Below are 24,912 nucleotides of genomic sequence, written 5' to 3'. Positions count from 1 at the left end.
CAAAAGGTGGCCCTAACATCTGGGGAAGGAATTATCAGAAAAGTCCTTACCCAAGAGTTGGTCACATTTGGACTGAATTTTGAAGGATTCAGTGATTCCTAAGGGGAAAATGAAGAGGGAGGAGTAGGGGGTGGGGGTGGAAACAGGATATTGTACTGGCAAAACAGCTACTGCGCCATTGTGTCTGACAGGTAGAGTATGGGAAGAAGAGTAATACTGAATAAACCAGGAAAGGCAGGCTGGAACCTCTCAAGGGCTTCTGCCAAATGGGAAAGGTTGTATATTGTATCTCCCTAAAAAGGAATATATACTTCTGTGGTATTTCCTAAATACTAGGCACAGGGCTTTTTAAAAAATGTTATCTCATCTGATATTCTCAGTAACTCTAGTGAAGCAAGGACTATTATAATTCTCATTTCACAGTTTAGGAATCGAGGCAGACAGGGTTTAAATGACTCACTTAGGATCCTACAGCTAGTAATTATCTGGGTCAGGTTTAAACTCAGATTTTTCTGATTGGAAGCCTATTGTTCTATTCTATGCCTTTACCTAGATAGGGAGACATTAAAACTTTCTGAGCAGGACGGTGACACGGTTGGTAAAGAATGGATTGGAAAAGTGAGAAACTGAAGATAGGGAAGCTAATTAGGAGTGGGGGGAGGGAGACAGAGACAGAGAGGAGGGAGGGAGGGAGAGAGGAAGGGACGGAAGGAGGAAGGGAGGGAGGGACGGAGGGAAGGACGGAGGGAGGGAGGGAGGAAGAGAGAGAGAGAGAGAATGAGAATGTGTGTGTGTGTGTCTGTCTGTCTGTCTGAGAGTGTTAAGGGTCCGAACTCAGCTCTATCAAAATTTTTGGATATGGCATTTCCCAAAGCTATGGCCCAGCAAGCCTGCCGTGTCCTGAGCTTGGCATACCCATGTTCTTTTGTGCTCTGGATGATCTCCCTCTTTGGCAGAGTGTATTGCTTTGACCAGCACCAGCTGTTCAATGAAGGTGCTCCTCCTTTTCGCCAGGGTCCTGAGAGCCAGAAGCAGATGATCCATCACAGCATTTGACACACAATTCCTGTTTCTTGTACCAACTAAGTGAACTAAATCAAGAACTGCCCACCATGCACACCGTGCTCTGGTTCTGTCTCCCACTGTGAGAGTCAACCTGGAGACTGTTCCTGCAGGACAGAAACAGTCTATGTATGAGCCTGCCATGAGAGCTGCTGATCGAGGCCTGAGAATGATTGTGCCATGGTTCAGCCCATTTGTAGTTTTTCATGTATATAACCTCTGGCTTTGCTTCAGCATGTTTCTCAGGAGAAGGAACTTGCATTTGCAAATGTTTTCCTCACTTTAAAATTAAACTTCTATTTGATCCCTGATACTTTAGCTTGCTCCATTTGCCTTTGGCCAGTCACAGATTAGAGGCTGTTCTGGTTCAGTGGACAGAATCTGAGTAGACAGAAGAGATATTTGTAAGAGATGCTTTAGAGTTAAAATCTGTGCCCAAAGTTTTCGAACTGGAAAGAATAAAATAAAAATGATTAATGCAGAGTTGAAATCTTAGGCAAATAGGACATAGTAAAAAGGTATTTGACTGTTTGGTATGTTAATGTCACCAAATGAGCTACATGCCAAGGTAATGGCATGGTACAGGCTGCTATGAAGATAAGCCATTGTCAGGGTTCTTTGAAAAATAATGGAGAGGTGAGAGGTGTTTCAGGATAGGAGAGAAAAGCAAATATTGTCCCAATTTTCAAAAAAGAGTACAAAAGATAAAATGTGCAAACCCTGGGCCAGTATTTCACTGGAATTCCAAGAAAAAATCTAGAATGTTTAAAGGGATGAATAATTAGTGAACATCTAGAAAAGGAACTGGTGATCTACATCAGACTTTCTTAAGAAAAGGTCATGTGAGCCAGACTAATTTTATTTTCTTTTTTAACAGGATTTCTGGGCTAGTGGATTTAAGGCATGATTATGTGTTTATGTAGTTTACTGAGGTTTTAGTGAGACATTTACATTCTGCTTTTGTGGATAGGATAGAGAGATGTGATCTAGGTAAGATTTTTGTTGGATGGACTTGGAACTAGTTGAATAGGTAGACTAAAGAGTTGTTGTTTATAGCATGATTTTAGTTGCATTTAGAAAATCCCTGGTAGAGCAAACTGCGTTTGGTTTGTGCTGTTTATTATTTTTATCAGCATACATGACATGCATATAATAATTCATTTCATAGATTTCGAGCTGGAAGAATCTAAGAAGATCATTTAGTTCAAACCCATCATTTTGCAGCTCAGGAAATTGAAGTGCCCAGAGACTTTTAAGTAATTTCCCCAATTAAAGTAATCTCACTAGTAGAAAGTGTGGGATTTGATCCCATATCCCTCCAACTCCAAATACAGTATTCTTATATTTGTACCATGATGCCTCATGGGGAACAGCAGAGGCCAGGATGGCTGGAATGTAGAATGAGTGAAGGAGGGAAAGTCCCCATAAACCTAGGAAGACTCTGCCTTCTCTTACCTCTCTTTGAAATTGTGAGTTACAGACAAAGACTCTTTTTTCATCTCTGAAAAGGTGACATGCTTAGCTCAGTGTCTTATGTATAGTAAGCACTATATATACTTTTGTTGAATTAAATTTAAGTTTGTTAAGATAGTATTATTATGGTCCAATAAGTGGTTATTCTGGGCCTGGTTTGGGAAAATATTGATTCTCCATAATGAGAATTGTAAAAGCTAGATATTTGAAATGTTTCCCTTGAGATATTATGCATTGTCTGTCTTTGTTGAAGTAATTTTTTAACAGTATCTGAGGGAATGAATTCAACATCTTTATGACTTGATGTATAAAAAATTTAGTTTTATTTGTTTTGAACTTTTCTAAACCAATATTCTAGGTTCATACTATTCCTTTTTCTTTTTTGATCTTCTGAGTATGTTGATTTATTTTTTTAAGTATTTATTTTTAATACACATTGCTTTATGAATTTTGTTGGGAGAGAAAAATCAGAACACAAGAAAAAAACCAAAACAGAAAAGAAAAGTAAACATACTATGTGTTGATTTACATTCAATCTCCATAGTCCTTTTTTTGGATGCAGATGGCATTTTCTATTTTAAATCATCCTGTTGATCATTTCTTTTAGAATAGTAATATTCCATTATTTATATACCATAACTTATTCAGCCATTCTCCAATTGATGGGCATCTATTCATTTTCTAGTTCTTTGCTAACACAAAAAGAGCTGCTACAAATATTTTTGCACACATGGGTCTTTTTCCCTTCTTTATGATTTTCTTGGTATATAGGCCCAGTAGAAACACTGCTGGGTCAAAGGGTATGCACAGTTTTATAACTCTTTGGGCATAGTTCCAAATTATTCTCCAAAATGGTTGAGTCATTTCACAGCTCCACCAATAAATGTATTCATATTTTAACTTTTTTGATGCCAAACATTAATACCATGAATATTAAAGTTGGAAGGGTTCTTAAATTTGATCTTTACTCCCTCCCTCCCCCCTTCCCCTCCTGTGCCTACTTTGGTTTTATTTGGCTACTTGGAATTTAGATACCTTAATAGAGGATAGCAAAGCTGTTAAAGAAGTCTATAAAGTTTTTAATAACAGACCAGTATTTATTATGAAATTATTTCTGTATATGCTAATAAACTGTCAATTTGCATGTTCATTATTAGAATTAACACCATAAAAAAAAGAGATATTGAATCTTTAGAAGGTGATTGTTCTGGCAGCTAGTGGTGCTATAAAGTATATAGGATCTAAGTCAAGAAGACTTGAGTTCAAATCCATCCTCAGACTCAATAACTGTATGACTCTGGGCAAGACATTTCACTTCTATGAAAGTGAAATGAAAGCCTCAGTTTCTGCAGCTGTAAAATGGATTATAATAACACCTTTTTCTCAACATTGTGAGGATAAGATTAGGTAATGTGCTGTGCAAACTTTATTTTATTTATTTATTTATTTGGTAAGGCAGTTGGGATTAAGTGATTTACCCAGGGTTACACAGCTACTAAGTATTAAGTGTCTGAGATCACATTTGAATTCAGGTTCTCCTGACTTCTGCACCATCTAGCTGCCCCTGCTATGCAAACTTTAAGGTGCTTTACTATTATTTTTCCCCCAAGTCTTGGCCAGTATCATCTGTAACTTACACTAATCAGTTCAACCTATACCTTTCAATCTTGTAGTCTAATGGTTTTCTAATTGTTATGAGTTAACCAAGTAATAAATATTTGTTAATTGCCTGCTATATGCCCAGACATTGTTCGGTGTTGGGATACAGTGACATGTGAAATAGTTTTTGCCTTCAAAGAGTTAATGTTCTCTCTCTGACTCTCATTTTCTTTTATGTTATCTCTTTCATTTTTCCTCTCACTGTCTCTATCTGCCTCTTTTCTCTCTCTCTCTGTCTCTGTCTGTCTCTCTCTCTCTCTTTTTCTCCTTGTTTCTCAATGTCTCCCTTTACCATTCTGTTTCTTTTTACTCCCATCCCCTTCCCTTTATCTATTCAGAATAGATACAAGGTAATTTGGGAGGAAGGATACTAGTAGTTCAGAGTATGAATAAAGATTTCTTATAGAAGAAGTGATACTTAGTGAGTTGTCTTAAAACTAGAGATTGCAAGGGTGAGAGGAGGAAGTTTAAGGCATAGGAGTAAACCAGTGCAAAGAATAGAGACCCAGATGGGGACCTGCCCTCCTCTCTCCCCCTTCCCTATTCTTCACCTTTTTTTGAGCTTCTTTTCATGTGTTGTCTTTATTCATTAGATTGTGAACTTTTTGAGGACAGGGACTGTCTTTTTGCCTTTGTCTTCTATAAGCTAAGCATTGGTTCCTGGCACATAATAGGTACGTAATAAATGTCTGTTGGTTGATTGATTATTGCCTACTTAACTGGAGTATATGAAAAGGATTAATATTAGAAAGTAGGTTGGAGTCTTGATTGTAAAGAACTTTAAATGTCAAAGAGGACTTCATATTTGCTTCTAGAAGTAACAGGGATGATTGTAATTTACTGAGTAGAGACTGATAGACCTATGCTTTAGAAAAATCTCCATGGCAAGTATATGGAGGCTAGATTGGTGTAAACTGAGGCTTGAGGAAGTGAAATAAAAGACCTCTTATACTACTTTAAATTTGGGGCACAGAAGATCTTGTACACTAAACTTAATAAGCACTCAGAAAATACTTAAGGATTTATTTGTTTAGTTCATATTGTCTGTTTTTGTTTGTTTATATCTAAAATGCTTTTTTGATAATTTCTCAATTTGGAGAGTGTGTTGCTTGAAAAGTTGAATAGAAACATTTAATTAGTGGGTTTTTTCCCCAACTGTAATCTTATCCATGTAAATTGTATGGATAATGCAATTGGACAGTTAAACAGTATTAATTATTAAATTTAAGTGCCATTGATATTGTTATATATCTTATAGAAAACAGTAGTTTTTTATATTTAAATTTCTTAGATGTAGATATCACAGAAGCACAGTGTTGTTTTTTCAACACATGTAGGCCAAAAATTATAGTTTTAAACATGAGTAATTCATCCACCTATCTTTCCTTTTTTTAAATAATATTTTTCCAAAAACATGCAAAGCTATTTTTCAATATTTAACTTTGTAAGATCAAATTTTTCTCCCTTTTCTTTCTGCTTCCCCCTCCCCAAGAGCAAGCAATCTGATATAGGTTAAACATGTACAATTCTTCTAAGCATATTTCCATATTCATCATGCTGTGCAAGAAAAATCAGATCAAAAGAAAAAAAAAAAAAACACCGAAAAGGAAAAGAAAACAAGTAAACCAAACAGCAATAAAAGGTGAAAATACTATGCTTTGATTCACAGTATCCATAGTTCTTTTTCTGGATGTGAATGGCACTTTCCAATTATAAGTCTATTGGAATTTTCCTTGAATCACCTCATTGTTGTAAAGAGCCACATCTGTCAGAATTTATCATCACATAGTTTTGCTGTGCTGTGTACAGTGTTCTCTTGGCTCTACTCCCTTCACTCAGCATCAGTTCATCTAAGTCCTTTTATGCTTTTCTGAAACCAGCCTGCTTATCATTTCTTATAGTTTTATTTTCTTTTTAAAAGATCATTTCATTTGCCTACTTCATGGAGTATAGGGAGATAAAAGTTTGATATCTAGAACTTTAGAGCTGGAAGATATCTTAATGGTTAGTCAACTCAGTACTTTTATTTTACAGGTAGGGAAACTGGGCCATAGAAAATCAAATGTTTTGTTCAAGTTGCAAGTCATTTTTTTCCCCATTGACTCTGTGGTACTTTATTGTATTTAGCAGTTCTTCCAAACCTCTCTTCTCCTCAAACTTCCTACACTCAAACAGAAAGGAGCCACTAGATTATAAATAAAAATCCTTATGTGCTACATATTGACATCGAAAGCTAACATTATCTTTATTGTTATATTTTTATTTTTGTTAAATATTTCCCAGTTACATTTTAATCTGATTGCTCTTTACTTAGTTCTTCCCCCATACTCCATTATACCTCTGTTCTACACTATTCCTTCTTCAATCCCTCATCCCCATCCTTATTGAGAAATTTAAGGACTCTTTCCATCTTGAATCCCTTTTCATTCTTTTTCTAAAGCTTAAAATTCCTCACTTTATCCTTTATCCTTTTCTTGTTTTTCTGGCCTCTGAGGTATTGACAGTTCTTTTTCCTCACCAAGGCCAACCCATTCACTGGTGCTTTTGATCCTATGCATTCCTTTAGGGAGTTTGACACTTTTGACATCTCCTCTCCATTTTCCCTCTCACTCCATTTTTAATGTCTCTTTATCTATTCGTGGTCTCTGATGCTCATAAAATGATGCTATGCTTATCATTAGTCCATAAAAAAAGTCCTTCACTTAGCCCTGCTGCCCCCTCAAGCTTTTATCCTGCATCTCCCTTCCCTTTCAGAAACTCAGAGAAAAAGTTGTCTTCCCAGAGTTGTCTTTTATTTCCTTACTTCTCTCTCCCTTCACAGCTTCTTGATTTCTGACTACTTCAGTGCTTTTTGTAAGGTTAATAACAGTTTCTTAATTCCTAAATCTAATAGTCTTTTTTCAAACCTCATTCTTCGTGACCTTTTTTCAACTTTTTACATTGTTGACTACTATCTCTTCCTCCTGGATATTCTCTTCTCCTTTGGCTTCTTTTAATATAGCTTTCTAATAGTTCTCCTGATCTGGAAAGGCTACATGATTTGTGGTTAAAGGATGTGGGTAACTTCGGAAGGCCTCTTTTTTTTTTTTTTTTTTTAATATGGATAAAAGAGGGGATACAGTTAGATGATTTCTAATATCCTTTCTATCTCTAAATCTGTGATTCTTTGTTGTATCATCATTCATTTACTTCTTCTTTGCTGTGGATGTTTATTAAACTTTGTCTTGGATTCCCAATTTCTCTTCTTCTCTCCTTGATTAATTAGCTCCTATGGACTCAGTTATCTTTCTGTAGAGGATTATCATCTTAGTCTCCCTTCTGAGTTCTGGGCTTGCTGGGCATCTCCACTTTGATGTTCATTAAGCATCTCAAACATAACATGTTCAAAACAGAACTCATCTTTACCTCAAAAGCTACTTTTTCTTCCCACTTCCTTAATTTCTCTTGAAGATACCACTATCCTAGATATCCAGTTGTAGTCATTTCCCATTATTCACTCATCTTTATTCCTCTACTTCTAGTCTCTTGCTTAAATAATTTTTTTTCATGTTATTGGCACAACATCCTTTTGAATGTCCTTATTTTTATTCAGTATAGCTTCTGCTCTAGCCTTTGTGCTGTGGTAACAACTCCCTCTTGGTCTTCATAAGACCTTCAGTCTTTTCTGAACTTGCAACTTTCCTCCTCAAGAATTTTCAGTGACTTTTTAGGATAGAGAAGCCAGGGAGTACAATGGGAAGAGCTTGAGTTCTGGAATCAGAGAGCTTGGTTTTAAATTTTATTTCTAATGTTTACTACTTCTGTACTTTTGTGGAAATTGCTTTATCTTCCTGGATTTCAGTTTCTGCCTATATAAAATGAAGGGATTGGAATAAGTAGATTCTTAAGATCCCTTCCAGCTTGAGATTGATAATGCTATGATAAAATATAAACTCCTCAGCTTGCCATTTAAAGGCCTTCATGGTAAAGGTCAGATTTAGTCATTTTTATTGATATCTTACATTTTTGTCTCAACTTCATTTCTAGATATATCCTTTCTCTCTCATATTCTCAATGTCTTTTCACTTATAACAAAGCACAAAAGAAAGAAAAAAGCAACTTGACTAAACTGACTTAGATATCAGCTGAATTTGGCAGCTGTGCACCCATGAATTTCATTCTTCTTTGGGACTAAGTTTATCATAATCAACACCCAGTTGCTTTCCCCACCCCACCCCACCCCTTTCCTTTTTTTTTTTTTTTTTTTTTATTCTGTACATTGTTGTAGTTATTATGTTTATTGTTTTCCTTCATTTGCTTACTTCATTTTGTTCCTGTGGGACTTTCCATGTTTCTCTATATTTTTCATACTCATCATATCTCATCATTTTTTTACAACATATTTTCATTATATTCATGTACCATTAAGTAATTTTGTTCTGGGGAGTCATGGGGGTGATGAATTGCTGTATTGAGCAGTCAGTTGACAGTGAAATATTGAAAAGCAATGATAGCAATGATGGCTGGGAGGGAGTTATGGTAAGTAAGACAAGTGGTAAAATGATATAGGTGTTTGGCTGAAAGGGATGGGAGGTGAAGCATGATTTGGGGTATGGGGCCATCTAGATTCATAGTAGGCCAAGTAAATTAGTTTGTAAGTAGTTAATTTAAAAATTTATTAAGAACCTACTCTTTATTGTACTAAGCTTTAGGAATACAAAAGACAATGATATCACGAAGATGGCCATATGTTTTCAAAATAAATAAAAGGTAGTTTTGGAATGGGTTATGCTAGCAGCTGAGACCAGAAAAAAGGTTTTATGAAGCCACTGCTGCTTTAAGCTAAGTCTTGAAAGAAATGAAGAATTAAGATGCAAAGATGAAGAGGAGGTACATTTCAGTTATGGGAGACGGTCATTGCAAACTGGAGAATGGAATAACAAGGAGGCCAGAATTAGTGAATCAAAGAGTGTGAGAAGGGGAGTAGAATGTAAAAAGGCTGGCAAAGTAGGGACGGGGCCAAGTTGCGAAGTACTTTAAATGTCAAACAGGAGTTTATACATTTTTTTTATTTGAATTTTTTTCTTATGAAAGCTTTTTTTTTTTAAAAGACATGCATCGATAATTTTCAACATTGACCCTTACATAGTCTTGTGTTCCACATTTTCCACTCCTTCCCCTCATCCCCTCCCTTAGATGGCAAGCTATCCAATATATGTTATACAGGTTAAAATATGTTAAATCCAATATATGTAAACATATTTGTGCAATTATCTTGCTGCATGAGAAAAGTCAGATCAAAAAGGAGAAAATGAGTAACAAAACAAAATATAAGCCAACAACAACAAAGAGTGAGAATGTTATGTTGTGATCCACACTTAGTTCCCATGGTCCTCTTTCTGGGTGTAAAGGGCTCTCTTCATCATGAGATCATTGAAACTGGCCTCAGTCATTTCATTGTTGGAAAGAGTTATGTCTATAGAATTGATAATATATATTGTTATATATTGATAATATAATGTTGTTGCCTTGTACAATGATCTAGGAGTTTATTTATATTTGATCAGACTTGGTCAGATGTACGTGATCAGACTTGCACTTCAGGAAGATGAGCTTTGACAGAAGAGTGAAGGGAGGATGGAGTGTTGAGGGGAAAGGCTGCAGTTAAAGACATCATAGAATAGTCCCAAGGGAGACGTGATGAGGTCCTGCACTGAGATGATATTGCCCTGTGAGTGGGGAGGAGAGGCTGTATTTGAGAAATGTTTTAGAGATACAGAGAGAAGATTTGGTAAAGGCTAGTGAGAGTGAGGAGTCATGAATGAGATTGAAGTTGTGACTTCAGGGGCTCTTACTCAATTGCCAATCAAGATGACTTCCCATCAGATTTCCCTGGATGTCTAGACATCATATCCAACATTTTAGATAGTTGGTCATATTGGACTGGAGTTGAGGACAGAGATTAGATCTCTAGATATAGATCTGAGAACTATCTCTATAGAGATGATAACTAAATACTTGGGAACTGATGAAATCACCAAGTGAGGGAGAGTAGAGAGAATACAGAAAACAGGTTCAGGACAAATCCTTGGGGTATAACATCTGTTGGGAAGTGTGAATAATGGAGCAAAGGAGACTGAGAAAAGGGAGTTAAACTAGCAGAAGACCCAAGAGGAACAGTGAGGGGATAACCATGAGAGAGGATATAGACTGGGGGAGGGAGGGGGGGAGAGAAGATGAGCCATAGAGTCACTTGCTACAGAGAAGTCAAGAAGGACATATTTTAAGAAAAGGCCATCAGATTTGGCAGTTAAGAAAGAGTGCCAAATAGAGAGCATTTTCGGTATAGGAATTTACTCATTGACTAAATCAGGGCTTAGGGGTGCCCAAGTAGCCACAAGATGATAGGGAGCCAGGCAGGATATGGAGACACTTGTTTGGACTTAGGGTACAAAGATTGTTCCCTGAAACTAGGAAAGAACAATTTAGGAGAGACAATAGGAGAGTATTGAAAGGTTTTAGAGGCAAGGCCAAGATTAGTTGTGACAGGGAATACTACGATGTCACCCATCATACTCTCCTCTGAATGGTTGAGTTCAACCCTCTTGGAGTTCGACCAAGGCCTCTCATTTTGTTTTTATTTTTTGACACATTCTTTAATTTGTTAATGCACACATTTATCATATTGGATATAAAACATTAAGCATTCCCTTGGATTAATATTTCATTTATTTGGCTAATCTTGATTATAGCCAATAAGTATTCTTTTTTTTTTTTTTTTTTTTTTTGGCATTTATTTATTTTAATAGTCTTTATTTTCTTCTCCCCCCCAATTGAAAAATTGAAAACTCATACCAAATATTTATAATCCAATAAAACAGATTCCCACATTGGTCATGTTTACAAATATATATCTCATTCTATATTTTAAGTTACTTTTCTGGAAGGAGGTGGATGTATGCCTTTGGTTCTTTTGGAATTGTGGTTTCTCATTGTCAGAGATCTAAAGTCTTTTAAAGCTATTTTTCTTAGTGGTGCTGTTATAAAAATTGTTCATTTAGTTATCATTTTACTCGGTATCCATTAATTTTAATTTTCAATTTCCTCTGACACTTTGAAATTTTGTCATTTTTAATAGCATAATCATACTCTCTATTCTATTTATTTACCATAATTTGTTTAGCCATTTCCCCACAGATAGCCAACTCCCTTATTTTCCAAGTTTTTACTATTATGAAAAAGGTTGCTATAAATATTTTGTACTTATGGTCCTTTTCCTCTTTCTTTGATCTTTTTTGGAGGTATAGGCCTAATAGTAGTGGTATTGGAGAAGGGACTAGTCTCAAAGGATATCATGATTAGTGACTTTTGGAGTACAGTTACTTTCCAGAATGACTGGATTAGTTTATAGCTCCACCAACACTGTCTAAAGGTGCTTTTTTTTTTTTTTTTTTTTTTGTACTCCCTCCAACATTGCTCATTTTCCTCCTTTGTCATCATCTAAGATCATCGACTAAGAGGTGAAACTAATTTGTATTCCTCTAATAGTTATTTAAAATTTATTTAGTTGTTAATAGCTTTGTTTTTCTTCCTTTGAAAACTGTCCCTATTTTTTGCCCATTTTATCTTTTAGGGAATGGATCTTAGTCTTATATATTTGACTGTATATTCCTTAATTATATTATATTATATTATATTATATATTCCTGTATATGACACTTTACCAGAGAAATTTGTTACAAAGATTTTTCTATTACCTGTTTCTCTAATTTTAAATGCATTAATTTTGTTAGTGCAAAATTGTTTTTGTTATATGTAATCAAATTTTCCATTTTATCGTTTTAAATTATTAACTATTACCCTATTCATAGTCAGAAACATACTTTCTTCCCTGTTCCTCAATTTGCTTTTAATGTTAACTTTTATGTCTAAATTATAAAAACTTTTGGAATTTAACTTAATATATGATGTGAACTGTTGGTCTGTATCTAATTTCTTTCAGAGTGCTTTCCAACAAAGCCTCAACTTTGGAGATCACTTATCTAGTCCAACCCACTCATTTTGCAGATGGGAGAACTGAGGCCCAGAGATGATGTGATTTGCCCAAGATAAATGTTTATTGAATGAACAGATGAACTAATTAGTAAGTGTTTTTTTTAGCTTCTTTGTGCAAAGTACTGTATTTGGTGTAGTAGAAAATTTAAATAAGCATAAGCCATGGTCTCTACCCTCAAGGAGTATACTATCTGGTTAGAAAGGATAAAAAATGAAAAAAAAAAAACCTAACAGAAGACAATATATAATTATGTTTAGGAAAAAAAGGGATCATAATGGGAGGTGGGTGAAATAGCACTTGTAAAGGGAATGATGTAGATAATGAGGTTGATTATACAATATCCTTTTAGAAGTCAGGTTTTTTTGGGGGGTGATACTGGCTGGAAAGTTAGATTGTGAACTATGCTAAGCACTGTACAGATATTGATCTCATTTGATTAGAATTGGGCTAAGTATAATTGGACATTATTTTTCCCTGTGTAGTCTTATTTTAGTCTAATATTGTATTAATTTATTAGTATGTAAAGTTTGTAAATTTGATATTTTGGTTACAGTATGATATCAGTTGAATTGGTAATCCTTTTTGCCCTTTTAAGCTAATATGTTTCAGTGGTTAACATTTATTACTGATAATGAAACTTTTTTTTCAAAGAACAAAACTTTGGGAAATTTTTTTCTTCCTTTCATATTAGCAACCCAATTTTTTTTTAAAAACTGGATTTTTTTTTTTTAACTAATGCATCAATACATTTTTGTATAATTTATTTTGATACATCTTTGTGTAAGATGTTGTAACTTTACCTAGTTCTTTAGAAGGGGCAAATTTCATTGTGAGAGCTACTTCAGCCAATTTAGTACATAAGTCTTAATGAGTTGCTTGAGGTACATAATATTAAATGATTTGTCTAGGACAGCATAGCAAGCATCAGAAGTGAATTCAGAACCCACAGCTTCCCAATTCAAAGTTCAATAATTGATCTTTATTACCTCCATCTTTAGAAATCGTTTCAATAAATAACTGCAGCTAAGAAAAATAAATATCTTAAATTTGTTTTGAAATTATTGTTTTCTTTGACATTGATATTTTTTATTGTGGACCTCCTGCTTTGATGGAACGAGCATGATAGCTGATGACAGAATGTGGTTCTGTCCTTACTTACTAGATTTGTCATTGTGGGCAAGTCACTTCCTTTCTCTGGGTTTCAGTTTCCTCATCTATAAAAGAATCAGGAGTATTAGACTTTTGAATTCTTCTGAATACTTCTGAATTCATTTTCATTCTCATCATATAAATTCTATGTAGATATTTAAATATCCTTTTTTTTCCTTGTACTATAGATGCACAGTTTTTTTGAGTTGTCTTTGATATTTATCCAATTTATCTTGTATACATTTTATTTATATATAGTTGCTTGCGGGTTATGCACTTAATATTTGATCTTTGAAGAAATAGGGAATCACTGGAATCTATTGAACTGGAGGGTAACATAGACTTGTGCTTTAGGAAAATCTCTTTGGCATCTTAGTGGAAGAAGAGTTAGAATGGGTAAAGCTGACTCAGGAAAACCATTTAGAAAGCTATTCCAGTAATCTGGACAAGAAATGATAAAGGTTTAAACTAGTGTAGTGACAGTATGCATAAGAAATTATAGAATCTGGTAAGTGCTTGAATAGGTAGGCTGAATGAGAAGAGTTGAAGATGACATGAAAATGTGATACTGGGTAACTGGAAAGGTAGATAGTAATTGGGACATTCACAAGAAGAGAGAACTTTTTGGGAAAGAAAATGGGTTTTATTTTGGACGTAACTTTGAAATGTCTTTTGGATATCCAGTTTGAAATTTCTATCAGGCAATTGATTATATACACTACTGAAGCTTAGAAGAAAGATTAGGGCTGGATAAATCCTAGAAATTTTCTGTATCTAGATGATTGGATCCATGATTGCTAATGAGATCACTCAGTAAGAGAGATGAGAAGAGAACCTGGGACTGAGCATTGATGGACACTCAGAGTGGACAGGACTTGGTAACTAACTGATTAGATGTAAAGGATGATAGTGTGAAGACTGAATGGTAACTCCCAGGTTGTAGCCCAGTTGCATGTGTTTGCAAATTAAAGAATGCAAATGTTTCAAATATTTTAGCTTATCTTGACTAAATTTAAAAAATCAACTTTTGTTAACACCCTGTTTGATTATTTTCCCTCTTTAGAATTCTAAAAATTAGTGGAGAATTAACATATTCAAACACTTTAGTACTTTTACTATACATATTTAATTTTATCACATTAAATAAAGGGTAATAAAAATAGTGTTTGTGCTTCAAGTAACTTAATTTTTTTCCCTCTTTTCTTTAGGAGAGTATTAAATTGGAAGAAAAAAGGAAGCGATAATGCACCATGGCAACGGTCCTCAGAATGTGCAGCTCCAAAGGTCCAGGTCCTTCACAGGCAATGAGGGGGAAGACCAGCAGTCCCATTCAAATCTGCCCCAATCCCCTGCAGCTCCATTTGCGGCTTCAGCAAGCCCATCTGCACCCCAATCTCCCAGTTACCAGATCCAGCAGCTTATGAATAGAAGTCCAGTAGCTGGTCAGAATGTAAACATTACACTTCAGAATGTTGGACCAGTAGTTGGAGGAAACCAGCAGATCACCCTTACCCCTTTGCCAATCCCCAATCCAACTTCCCCAGGCTTTCAGTTCAATTCTCAGCCAAGGAGGTTTGAGCATGGCTCCCCATCCTACATTCAAGTTACCTCCCCGCTGCCCCAACAGGTCCAGTCTCAAAGCCCAACTCAGCCCAGCCCTGGGCCGGTGCAGGCATTACAGAGTGTGCGGGCAGGCACTCCTGGTCCGGGACTGGGGATTTGCAGCTCCAGCCCCACTGGAGGCTTTGTGGATGCCAGTGTCCTTGTGAGACAGATCAGTTTGAGCCCTTCGAATGGTGGACACTTTGTGTATCAGGAGGGCTCGGGCATCGCCCAGATTGCTCAGGGAGGGCAGGTTCAGCTGCAACATGCGGGGGCCCCAATTACTGTTCGAGAACGCAGACTTTCGCAGCCCCATACCCAGACAGGCGGCACTATCCATCATCTTGGACCCCAGAGCCCGGTAGCTGGTGGTGCCAGTATGCAGCCTCTGACTAGCCCCGGTCACATCGCCACGACTAGCTTGCCACCCCAGATCAGTAGTATTATTCAAGGACAACTGATTCAACAGCAGCAAGTAATTCAAGGACAACAGTTAAATAGACCAATGGGGTTTGAGAGGCCTTCAGGTGTCTTAATATCTGGAGTTGGAGGCTCTTCAGCCTTTGGGATGACTTCACCACCCCCAGGACCCACCAGCCCTTCTAGAGCCACTGTGCCACAGGGTCTTTCCAACCTTCCTCTGGCTCCTGCAGGAAGTATAGGAGTGAAAAAAGTACCTAAAAAATTGGAGGAAATTCCACCAGCGTCTCAAGAAACGGCTCAAATGAGAAAGCAATGTCTGGATCATCATTACAGAGAAATGGAGGCTCTAAAGGAAAACTTTAAGGAATATTTGATTGAATTATTTTTCTTGCAGCATTTTCAAGGGAATATGATGGATTTCTTAGCTTTTAAGAAAAAACATTATGCACCCTTACAAGCATATCTTAAGCAAAATGATTTGGATCTTGAGGAAGAGGAAGAGGAGGAAAAATCTGAGGTTATCAATGATGAGGTAAGAAATTTACTTCTTAAAAAATTTAAAAGAGAAATGTCAAGAAGGATGAAGTCTTTGAAATGGTAAATAAAGTATTTGTATCAATTTGATATTTTTAAGAGTTTGTTTATAGAGGGATTTTATTCATAAAGAAAGATTGATAGCAATGTTAAGAATGTTTTTCTGAAGTTCTTTTTTTCCGTAGGAAGGTATGATGGCTGTGTTTTGAAAGGAAAAAAAATAATGATGGTGATTTTTGTAATTGTAAAGACATTTAAAATGTTTCCATTAAAAATTGGGCTTTCAGTTTGGTTAATCTTACCAAACTGGCATGACTAAATTTTTTTTTTACTTCACTCTAGGCGCTTGGCTGCTGATTTGAATGGAGTTTTGCAGAGTATTTAATAGCTCAATAAACATTCAAGTTGCTTTTCTAGGTTCTGCATCTAAATCCTTAGGGAATGAACTAGTCACTAAATAAATATACACAAAAACACCCATTTGTTTCTAAATAAAGTTGTAGTTATTACTTTACCTATGGATTTCCTCCCCATTTCTCCCATTCCTAAATAGAAAGTTTGAGTCAATATGCCTTCTTCATAGGACCAATCAGAAGCATAATTTTCTAGATTTTATATAGTGTCACCCTGTTATGTCATTTAAATGTGACAATAACTGTAGAAATATAAAATGATTTGTAGTTTTGGGCAATAGTCATTTTAGGCTTCAATTTTCATGGAGGATATGACTTTAGAATTGCATTTGTAGATTGATTTTTATTTTTGAGATTTGATCTTACTTTGTGTACAATGGGTGAATTATTGAAGAATTTCCCCAAGCTAAAGGATTCTTAAAAGATTGATGATCTTTTATTTATATTTCCCAGGCCCAGAACAAGTTGATAGGGATGAATTGTACTGTAACGCACTGTATATTGTGCTTCTGTGTCATGTGCTGTGAATCTGTGTTGGTGAAGCTTGTTTTGTTTTATGAGTTAGCTGATGTAATTGTAATCTCTGCCATCTCTTATTCTGCAAAGAAATCAGCCTTTTGGTACCCAAATGCTAGTCTCTTTGCTTATGCTCATTGATGTTAATGGATGTATCTGGTGTGGCTTTGTCATTGTATGTTTTCTTTAACTTTCTGACAATGGGAACCATTTCATATCTTTCAAAAGATATAAATATATAATTGTTTTAAGGTTTTTATCAGAATTGGTATGATATAATTAAATTCAGTTTCTCTTTGGTTATTTGCCAATGAAACAGACTTAGTCTGTAAATTGATTTCTTCTTTTTGTGCATTTTTCCTTTGTCTTTATCATTTCTTGTTGAACATGGTTCATTGGCCTTTTAGTGTTGCCTCTTCTGATAATGGAGTTGGCACCTTACTAGTTGCCTATACACTGACTGGATATATTTTTTTTTAATGAAAAGACTGTCTGTCATTCATTTTTAAGGTTTTTTTTTTTTTAAACAAAAAATTAACAAAAGTATATTTTACTTTGATAAGTTGAATTAATTGCAAAGATTGCATTCGGAAAACTTTGGCTTTTATAAACTGTCACTCTAGTGCCTATTATTTTTTTTCCCAACCAAATTTGAGTGAAATATCAGTGATAAAATGCCAAAGCCTTTTTGAGCAGTCTTAAAAATTATTTTCCCTTTTTTCTCAAAATATCTTCTCTCAGGTAAAGGTTGTGACAGGAAAGGATGGGCAGACTGGGACTCCTGTTGCTATTGCAACCCAGCTTCCTCCAAATGTTTCTGCTGCTTTTGCGTCCCCGCAGCAGCCATTTCAGGTACTTTTCGATGGTTCTAAAATGTAGTCTCATCCCGGATTTTAGATTCATCCAGATTTGATTATTTTAATCTTCAATAACATATTTGCTATTCACTATTTTTCCCAGTGCCCATTCCTTATTTTAAAAAAATCATAATACAACAATGAACCTTTCTCAAAACTATAAATTCTGAAACTGAAATTGCATGATTAAGTGACAGGACAGTTCTTAGTTATTTTTTCTTATTCATCTTTAAAGCAGTGGTAGCTTTCAGCATGCTTGTCATCTAAAACTTATTTTATGTCTGGTTATACATTGCTGAGGATTCTTTGTGTGTGGCATTTTAAATGTTGGGGTCTTTCTTGTGTCTTTGAAATTTATCTACAATTTACAGAAAAGGCGGTACAGTGCAAGACAGGATGAGAATTTTAAATTTAAAGTTTAGAAAAATTTCATAACAGTAAATGTCTAAATCAGATGCATGCCTAACTTTAGTAGCATTAGTTTTAATATTTTGTAATCCTCTTCATAGGATCTTAAAATGTTAGCGTGGGAAGGGCCATGGAAGCTCCTTTCTTCTGGCCCTGACATTGTCCAGATAAGGAGACCCAGAGAGGTGCAGTGTCGTGTCAAGGTCACACAGCAAGTTTGTAACAGAAACTTGACATAGAGCCCAGGTTTCCTCACTCCCAAACTAGAACTTTTTTCATTCTGCCATCCTCTTTGTTTAATTAGAAGAAAAAATAACCATCTATCTACTTCTATGTGTTGATTCTTTAAAAAGTGTCCCTTGCTTTAATTATATAGGTTTCCTTTAAAATTGATCATATACAGACTGAAGCATTGCTAAATGTTTTAGGGGAACAACAACTGCTACTACTAAGGCACTTTGAAGACATAAAATTAATCTCCTTTTGTAAAGAACAATCATGCTTCTTGATTTGTCTGTTCAGGTTCAGAGATTTGTCCATTTCAAATTGGTGTACACTTCATTTGACTATTGTTGTAGAGTTAAAAAGGCAGTTGTTCTTTCTTGTATACTTCATTGACATTTTAAGTGATGAAACTATGTTTTACTTTGAAATAAGAAAGGACAGCCTTGTATGTCTTTTCAATTTTTGGAGTCTATATGCAGAATAAATTTGCTTCTATTTGGTTATTAGGTCATTTAAGGTAAGACGAATTATATGTTGGGGACTCTATCAATTGATAAATGTTACTTTAAAATTTTGCTTTGTGTATATCTGTTGCCCTTATCCTTCTGTTTCCATGTCTTTCCATCTCTGGATGGGTACAAAAACCCCAGAGATCTGTTCTAGGCCCCTTCTCTTATATATGTCATCTCCCTCTTTAGTGGACTCTTTAACCTCCTTAGATTCAGCTGTCTGTTCTATGTGGGTGGGTCTGAAAAGAATACTTTCTGCCCTTATTTCTCTGTTGAGATTGTAGTCCCTGGTCTCTTCTTGCTTGCTAGAAATCTCCACTTAGTTGTCTCATAGGTATCTCAAATTCAACAGGTCCAAAACAGCACTCAATAACTAGTTCCCTTAAACCCACTCTTCCTAGCTTTTCAATTTCTTTTGGGAGCATTTATCATCCTTAATTTTTCAGAGTCTCTCCCTTCCCTTTAACTAGTCATTTGCCAGATGTGGTCAGATACACTTATTTAGCTTTTCTTGACTGTCCTTTTTTTTTTCTATTCACAACAGGCCACACATCACCTCTCACATTATTGTTAGAGCTTCCTGATTGAATTTCTTGACCCCATTCTCCTTCTCCACTCTACATAGCAGTGACATTGATCATTATAAAGTAGCTTTGTGACCATGCTATTTCTTTGATCAAAAACTTTAAGGGCTTTCTGTTGCTTTTGGTGGATGGTATCTCTCTAGAGACTGATTACCAGTTCTTTTGTGAATGGAATGGTTTAATCAGGCTACTTCTCTTTGCCTCTGTCTCAGCCTCTGTGTTTTTTCAGATTATTCCCTCATTTACCTCCTGGATTCCCTGGTACTCTCAAGTACAACTTCCTTTAAGACAGTTTTGTGGATTCTTCCACTTTTGACTCTTTTCCTCTATCTCCTCCCATCATAGAATTGGAGGTTTACAGCTGAAATAGACATCAGAGGCCAGCTATTCCAGCCCTTTGATTTTATAAAGTGACTTTTTTCAGGGATATATAATTATTAAGTGTCTAAGGCAGAATTTGAACTGAAGTCTTTCTGATTCTCAAGGCCTCTATTCAATTTTTTTTTTTTGGGGGGGGGGGCAGGGAAGACAGGAAGAAGGGTATAAATCCTGGGCAGCCAAATGACTCGGTGTTTAGAATGTTGGGCCTGGAGTCAGGAAGACCTTAGTTCAAATGCAGCCTTAGATATTTACTAGCAGTGTGATCCTGGGTAAGTCACTTAACCGTATTTGCCTCAGTTTCCTTCTCTGTCAAATGAGCTGGAAAAGGAATTGGCAAAGCACTCCATTATTTTTGCCAAGAAAGCTTCAAATAGGATCACAAAGAGTAGGATAACAGCAATAGATACTGTAACTTATTTCTCTGGGAACATGGACTCCCCTTAGTAGAATGATGGTGTCTTGAGGGCAGAGTGGCACAGTGCATTGTATATAATAGGCATTCAGGGAAGGCTAATTAGTTAATGAATATACTTTAATCTTTTTTTTTTTAATTTTGAAATTTATTTATTTATTTAATAGCCTTTTATTTACAGGTTATATGCATGGGTAACTTTACAGCATTAACAATTGCCAAACCTCTTGTTCCAATTTTTCACCTCTTACCCCCCCACCCCCTCCCCTAGATGGCAGGATGACCAGTAGATGTTAAATATATTAAAATATAAATTAGATACACAATAAGTATACATGACCAAAACGTTATTTTGCTGTACAAAAAGAATCAGACTCTGAAATATTGTACAATTAGCTTGTGAAGGAAATCAAAAATGCAGGTGTGCATAAATATAGGGATTGGGAATTCAATGTAATGGTTTTTAGTCATCTCCCAGAGTTCTTTTTCTGGGCATAGCTAGTTCAGTTCATTACTGCTCCATTAGAAATGATTTGGTTGATCTCGTTGCTGAGGATGGCCTGGTCCATCAGAACTGGTCATCATATAGTATTGTTGTTGAAGTATATAATGATCTCCTGGTCCTGCTCATTTCACTCAGCATCAGTTCGTGTAAGTCTCTCCAGGCCTTTCTGAAATCATCCTGTTGGTCATTTCTTACAGAACAGTAATATTCCATAATTTTCATATACCACAATTTATTCAGCCATTCTCCAACTGATGGACATCCATTCAGTTTCCAGTTTCTAGCCACTACAAAAAGGGCTGCCACAAACATTCGTGCACATACAGGTCCCTTTCCCTTCTTTATAATCTCTTTGGGATATAATCCCAGTAGTAACACTGCTGGATCAAAGGGTATGCACAGTTTGATAACTTTTTGAGCATAGTTCCAAACTACTCTCCAAAATGGTTGGATTCGTTCACAACTCCACCAACAATGCATCAATGTCCCAGTTTTCCCACATCCCCTCCAACAATCATCATTATTTTTTCCTGTCATCTTAGCCAATCTGACAGGTGTGTAGTGGTATCTTAGAGTTGTCTTAATTTGCATTTCTCCTGATTAATAATGACTTGGAGCATCTTTTCATATGACTAGAAATAGTTTCAATTTCTTCATCTGAGAATTGTCTGTTCATATCCTTTGACCATTTTTCAATTGGAGAATGGCTTGATTTTTTATAAATTAGAGTTAATTCTCTATATTTAATCTCTTATGAAAAAAACTTTCATCATAAATGTAAGAAATCATGAGTTGAAAACAAATCATAGAGAAACATCTAACTTTATAGTTGTGATTAGATTTTTACTTTTTAAATTTTTGATAGACTTTTTATTTTCAAAATACATGCAAAGATATTTTTCAACATTCACCCTTGCAAAACCTATTCAAATTTTTCTCCTTTCAGTCCTTCCTTCTCCTCTTCTAAACAGCAAATAATAAAATTTAAGTTAAACATGTACAATTCTTCTAAATATATTTCTACATTTATCCTGCTGCACAAGAAAAATCAGATCAAAAAGGAGAAAAAAGAGAAAGGAAAAAAGGAAGCAAACAATAACAAAAAAAGTGAAAATACTATGTCGTGATCCACATTCAGCAAATATGCAAAATATGGGCTGTCTGTGGGAAATCTTCCTCATTTTGGAATGTAAAACCTTAGCAATTGAAAATAATTTTTCTTCTCTGTTTTGGTAATTTAGGGACAGATGGATTAATGACTCTAGACTTGGAGAATATTGGGCAAATTCATTTAAATAGAAATATTGTTATGAATATTTGAAGAGGGGCAGATAATATCACATTTATCATGAGAAATGCTTTATTTTGGAATTATCAATGGGGAGCAACCTGAATATTTTAGATTAGGAGCCCAATGAGGAGGAAGAAATGGCCCTCTATGAATCATAGGCCTCCCTGAGTCAAAACAGGAATTTTTTTGGTTGCAAATTGTGGGAAATCAAAGCAAAGTACAATAGATCAGAAGAAGATACTTAAAATTCTGACTTTTTATTTTATACTAGCAAAAGTAGTCGCTTGTTCAGTTATTTTAGACTCTTTGTGCGCATTTGTGGATTTGGGATTTATTTGGCAAAGGTAATCAAAAGGTTTGCCATTTCCTTCTTCAGCTCATTTTATTTTATTTTTTAAATTTATTTTTTTATTATAGCTTTTTATTTACAAAACATATGCATGAGTAATTTTTTTTAAACATTGACCCTTACAAAAACTTCTTTTCCAATTTTTCCCCTCCTTTCCTCCGCCCCCTCCTCTAGATGGCAGGTAGTCCCATATATGTTAAATACAATATATGTATACATATTTATACAGTTATCTTGCTGCCCAAGAAAAATCGGATTTAGAAAGAAGGTAAAATTAACCTAGGAAGAAAAACAAAAATGCAAGCAAACAACAACAGAAAGTGCAAATGCTATGTTGTGGTCCACACTCATTTCCCAGTTTCTTTTGCTGGGTGTAGCTGGTTCTGTTCATTACTGATCAATTGGAACTGTTTTGGATCCTCGCATTGTTGAGGATAGTCATTTCCATCAGAATTGATCCTGATATAGTATTGCTATTGAAGTGTATAATGATCTCCTGGTTCTGCTCATTTCACTTAGCATCATCAATTCATGTAAGTCTCTTCAAATTTCTCTGTATCCATTCTGCTGGTCATTTCTTACAGAATAATAATATTCTATAACATTCATATACCATAATTTACTTAGCCATTCTCCAAATGATGGGCATCCATTCAATTTCCAGTTTCTTGCCTCTATGAAAAGGGCTGCTAAAACATTTTTTCACATGTGGGTCCCTTTCCCTCTAAGATCTCTTTATAAGCCCAATAGAAACACTGCTGGATCAAAGGGTTTGCACAACTTGATAATTTTTTGAGTATAGTTCCAAATTTCCAGCTCTTTTTATAATGAATTAAACTATATATAACTGAATTAAATGTCTGAGGCCAGATTTGAATTCATGCAAGTGAGCCTTTCTGATTCCAAGTCCACCTAACTGCCCCTCAAATACTTTAACATTTTAAAATTGTTTTCAGTTAGAAGATTTTTATAATAATATGATAGATTTATATCTGAAAGAGACCTTAGATGTTTTACTTGTGAAATGCTAGAAAAAATTTCATGGTTATATATTGTAACATGGGTACAAAGAACTACTTTTGTTAAAGAAATTAGGTACTAAATAATTTATCCAAAATGGGAAAATTCTTTGATTACCATACTAGGGAAAGAGAAATTTGCAATCTTTATTTATCATGAATCCAAAAAGTCATTTAACAATTAAAGGCAAGCCATGGCAAACAGAGCTCTGTTCAGAGAATTGTTTTTATGAAATTTTATAGTATTCAAAATGAAGACATTATAATTTATCATGATCAGGGGTAGAGAATCAGGGACCACTGACACTGAAAAAAATTTGATTAAAATTTGTATGTAATTAAAAGTAACCTTCGTCAGCAATTAGCATGTAGACTTTAAATTTGGAAAACATTTCTAACTTGAGCTATCCTGTATAAGGAAAACATTCCTAACTAGAGTTATGCTGTAATTGAAAGGGCTGCTGCAGGAGATAGGGACCTCCCCCTCGGTAGGGTTGTTTTGTTGGTGGTGGTTCAGTTATTTCAGTCATGGCCGACTCTTTGTGCCTCCATTTGGAGTTTTCTTGGCAAAGATACTGGAGGGATTCGCCATTGCTTTCTCTAGCTCATTTTACAGATGAAGAAACTGAAGCAAATAGGGTGAAATGACTTGTGCAGGGTCACACAGCCAGTAAGTGGATGAGTCTGGAGTTGAACTAAAGTTTTCTTGACTCTAGGCCTGGCACTCTTTCCACTGTTTCATCTAATTGTCCCAGTAGAAATCTTTATACAAATAAATGCTGGCTACTCAGTATACTTTTGTTGCTTATGTTGTGGAGGGGAGTCTTGGTAAGGTTTGCATTGGCCTAAGTCAGAGGCTCTTAACCTGGGATTAGGAATAATGGCATATTATGAGAATAGGTGGGGAACAAAAAGTAAAACCATAACAAAATCCCCATTTGTAATCAATCTGATCACTGCTGCAAACTCCTCAGGGGACAGTACTTATACACTTCCTTCACTAACAGCCAAGTAATAGATGTTTAATTCTTTTGGAATAACTTCCAACTCTGTATAATGGTATTGATCATAAGGTCATAGAGAGCTGGAAGGTTCTTTGGAGGTCATGTAGTCTAAATCCCTCATTAAAAAAATGAAGAAATTGAAGCTCAAAGAGATTGTGATTTGACCTTTTTGGCATACAATGAATGCTGTGTGGGTTGAGTGACCAATGTCATATAGCTAGTGTCAATGGCTAAACAAAAAAGGGTTGGAACTCCTTCCATATGCCTTCTAGATTCAGCCAGTTCTCATGGCATGAATACTAGTATCCTTCACCATTCTGGTTGTCCTCTTTTGGATATTTTCGGAATTATCATTATGTTTCCTATTAGTCCAGAATTAATCAGTCAACCAACTGATTTGTTCATTATTCAGAATTCAGTTTCTTTTTAATGAAGTTAGGTCAATAAGCATGTACTAAGTACTTCTTACTATGTGCTAAGTGCTAGGGATACAAAGAAAGAC

At 35.4% G+C, this 24,912-nt stretch overlaps 1 protein-coding gene across 5 annotated transcripts in view; it reads left to right on the top strand.

The window, feature by feature from the left end:
- Positions 1–24,912, top strand: part of LOC100933889 (E1A-binding protein p400-like) — a 136,130-nt gene that overhangs the window by 6,700 nt on the left and 104,518 nt on the right. For 3 of the 5 annotated variants that reach the window (XM_031948373.1, XM_031948372.1, XM_031948370.1), the window contains exons 2-4: positions 12,176–12,316; positions 14,587–15,935; positions 17,608–17,718. In XM_031948373.1, the coding sequence (XP_031804233.1) occupies positions 14,622–15,935; positions 17,608–17,718 (1,425 nt within the window). In that variant the 5' untranslated portion in view covers positions 12,176–12,316; positions 14,587–14,621. The remainder of the gene's footprint in view (positions 1–12,175; positions 12,317–14,586; positions 15,936–17,607; positions 17,719–24,912) is intronic. The other 2 variants (XM_031948371.1, XM_023496948.2) reach the window with 1 other exon arrangement.

This window comes from Sarcophilus harrisii, chromosome 1 (genome assembly GCF_902635505.1).
Source record: "Sarcophilus harrisii chromosome 1, mSarHar1.11, whole genome shotgun sequence".
Lineage (NCBI taxonomy): Eukaryota > Metazoa > Chordata > Mammalia > Dasyuromorphia > Dasyuridae > Sarcophilus > Sarcophilus harrisii.
Note: the sequence above shows the minus strand (reverse complement) of the source record. Positions and strands in the feature narration are given on the sequence as shown.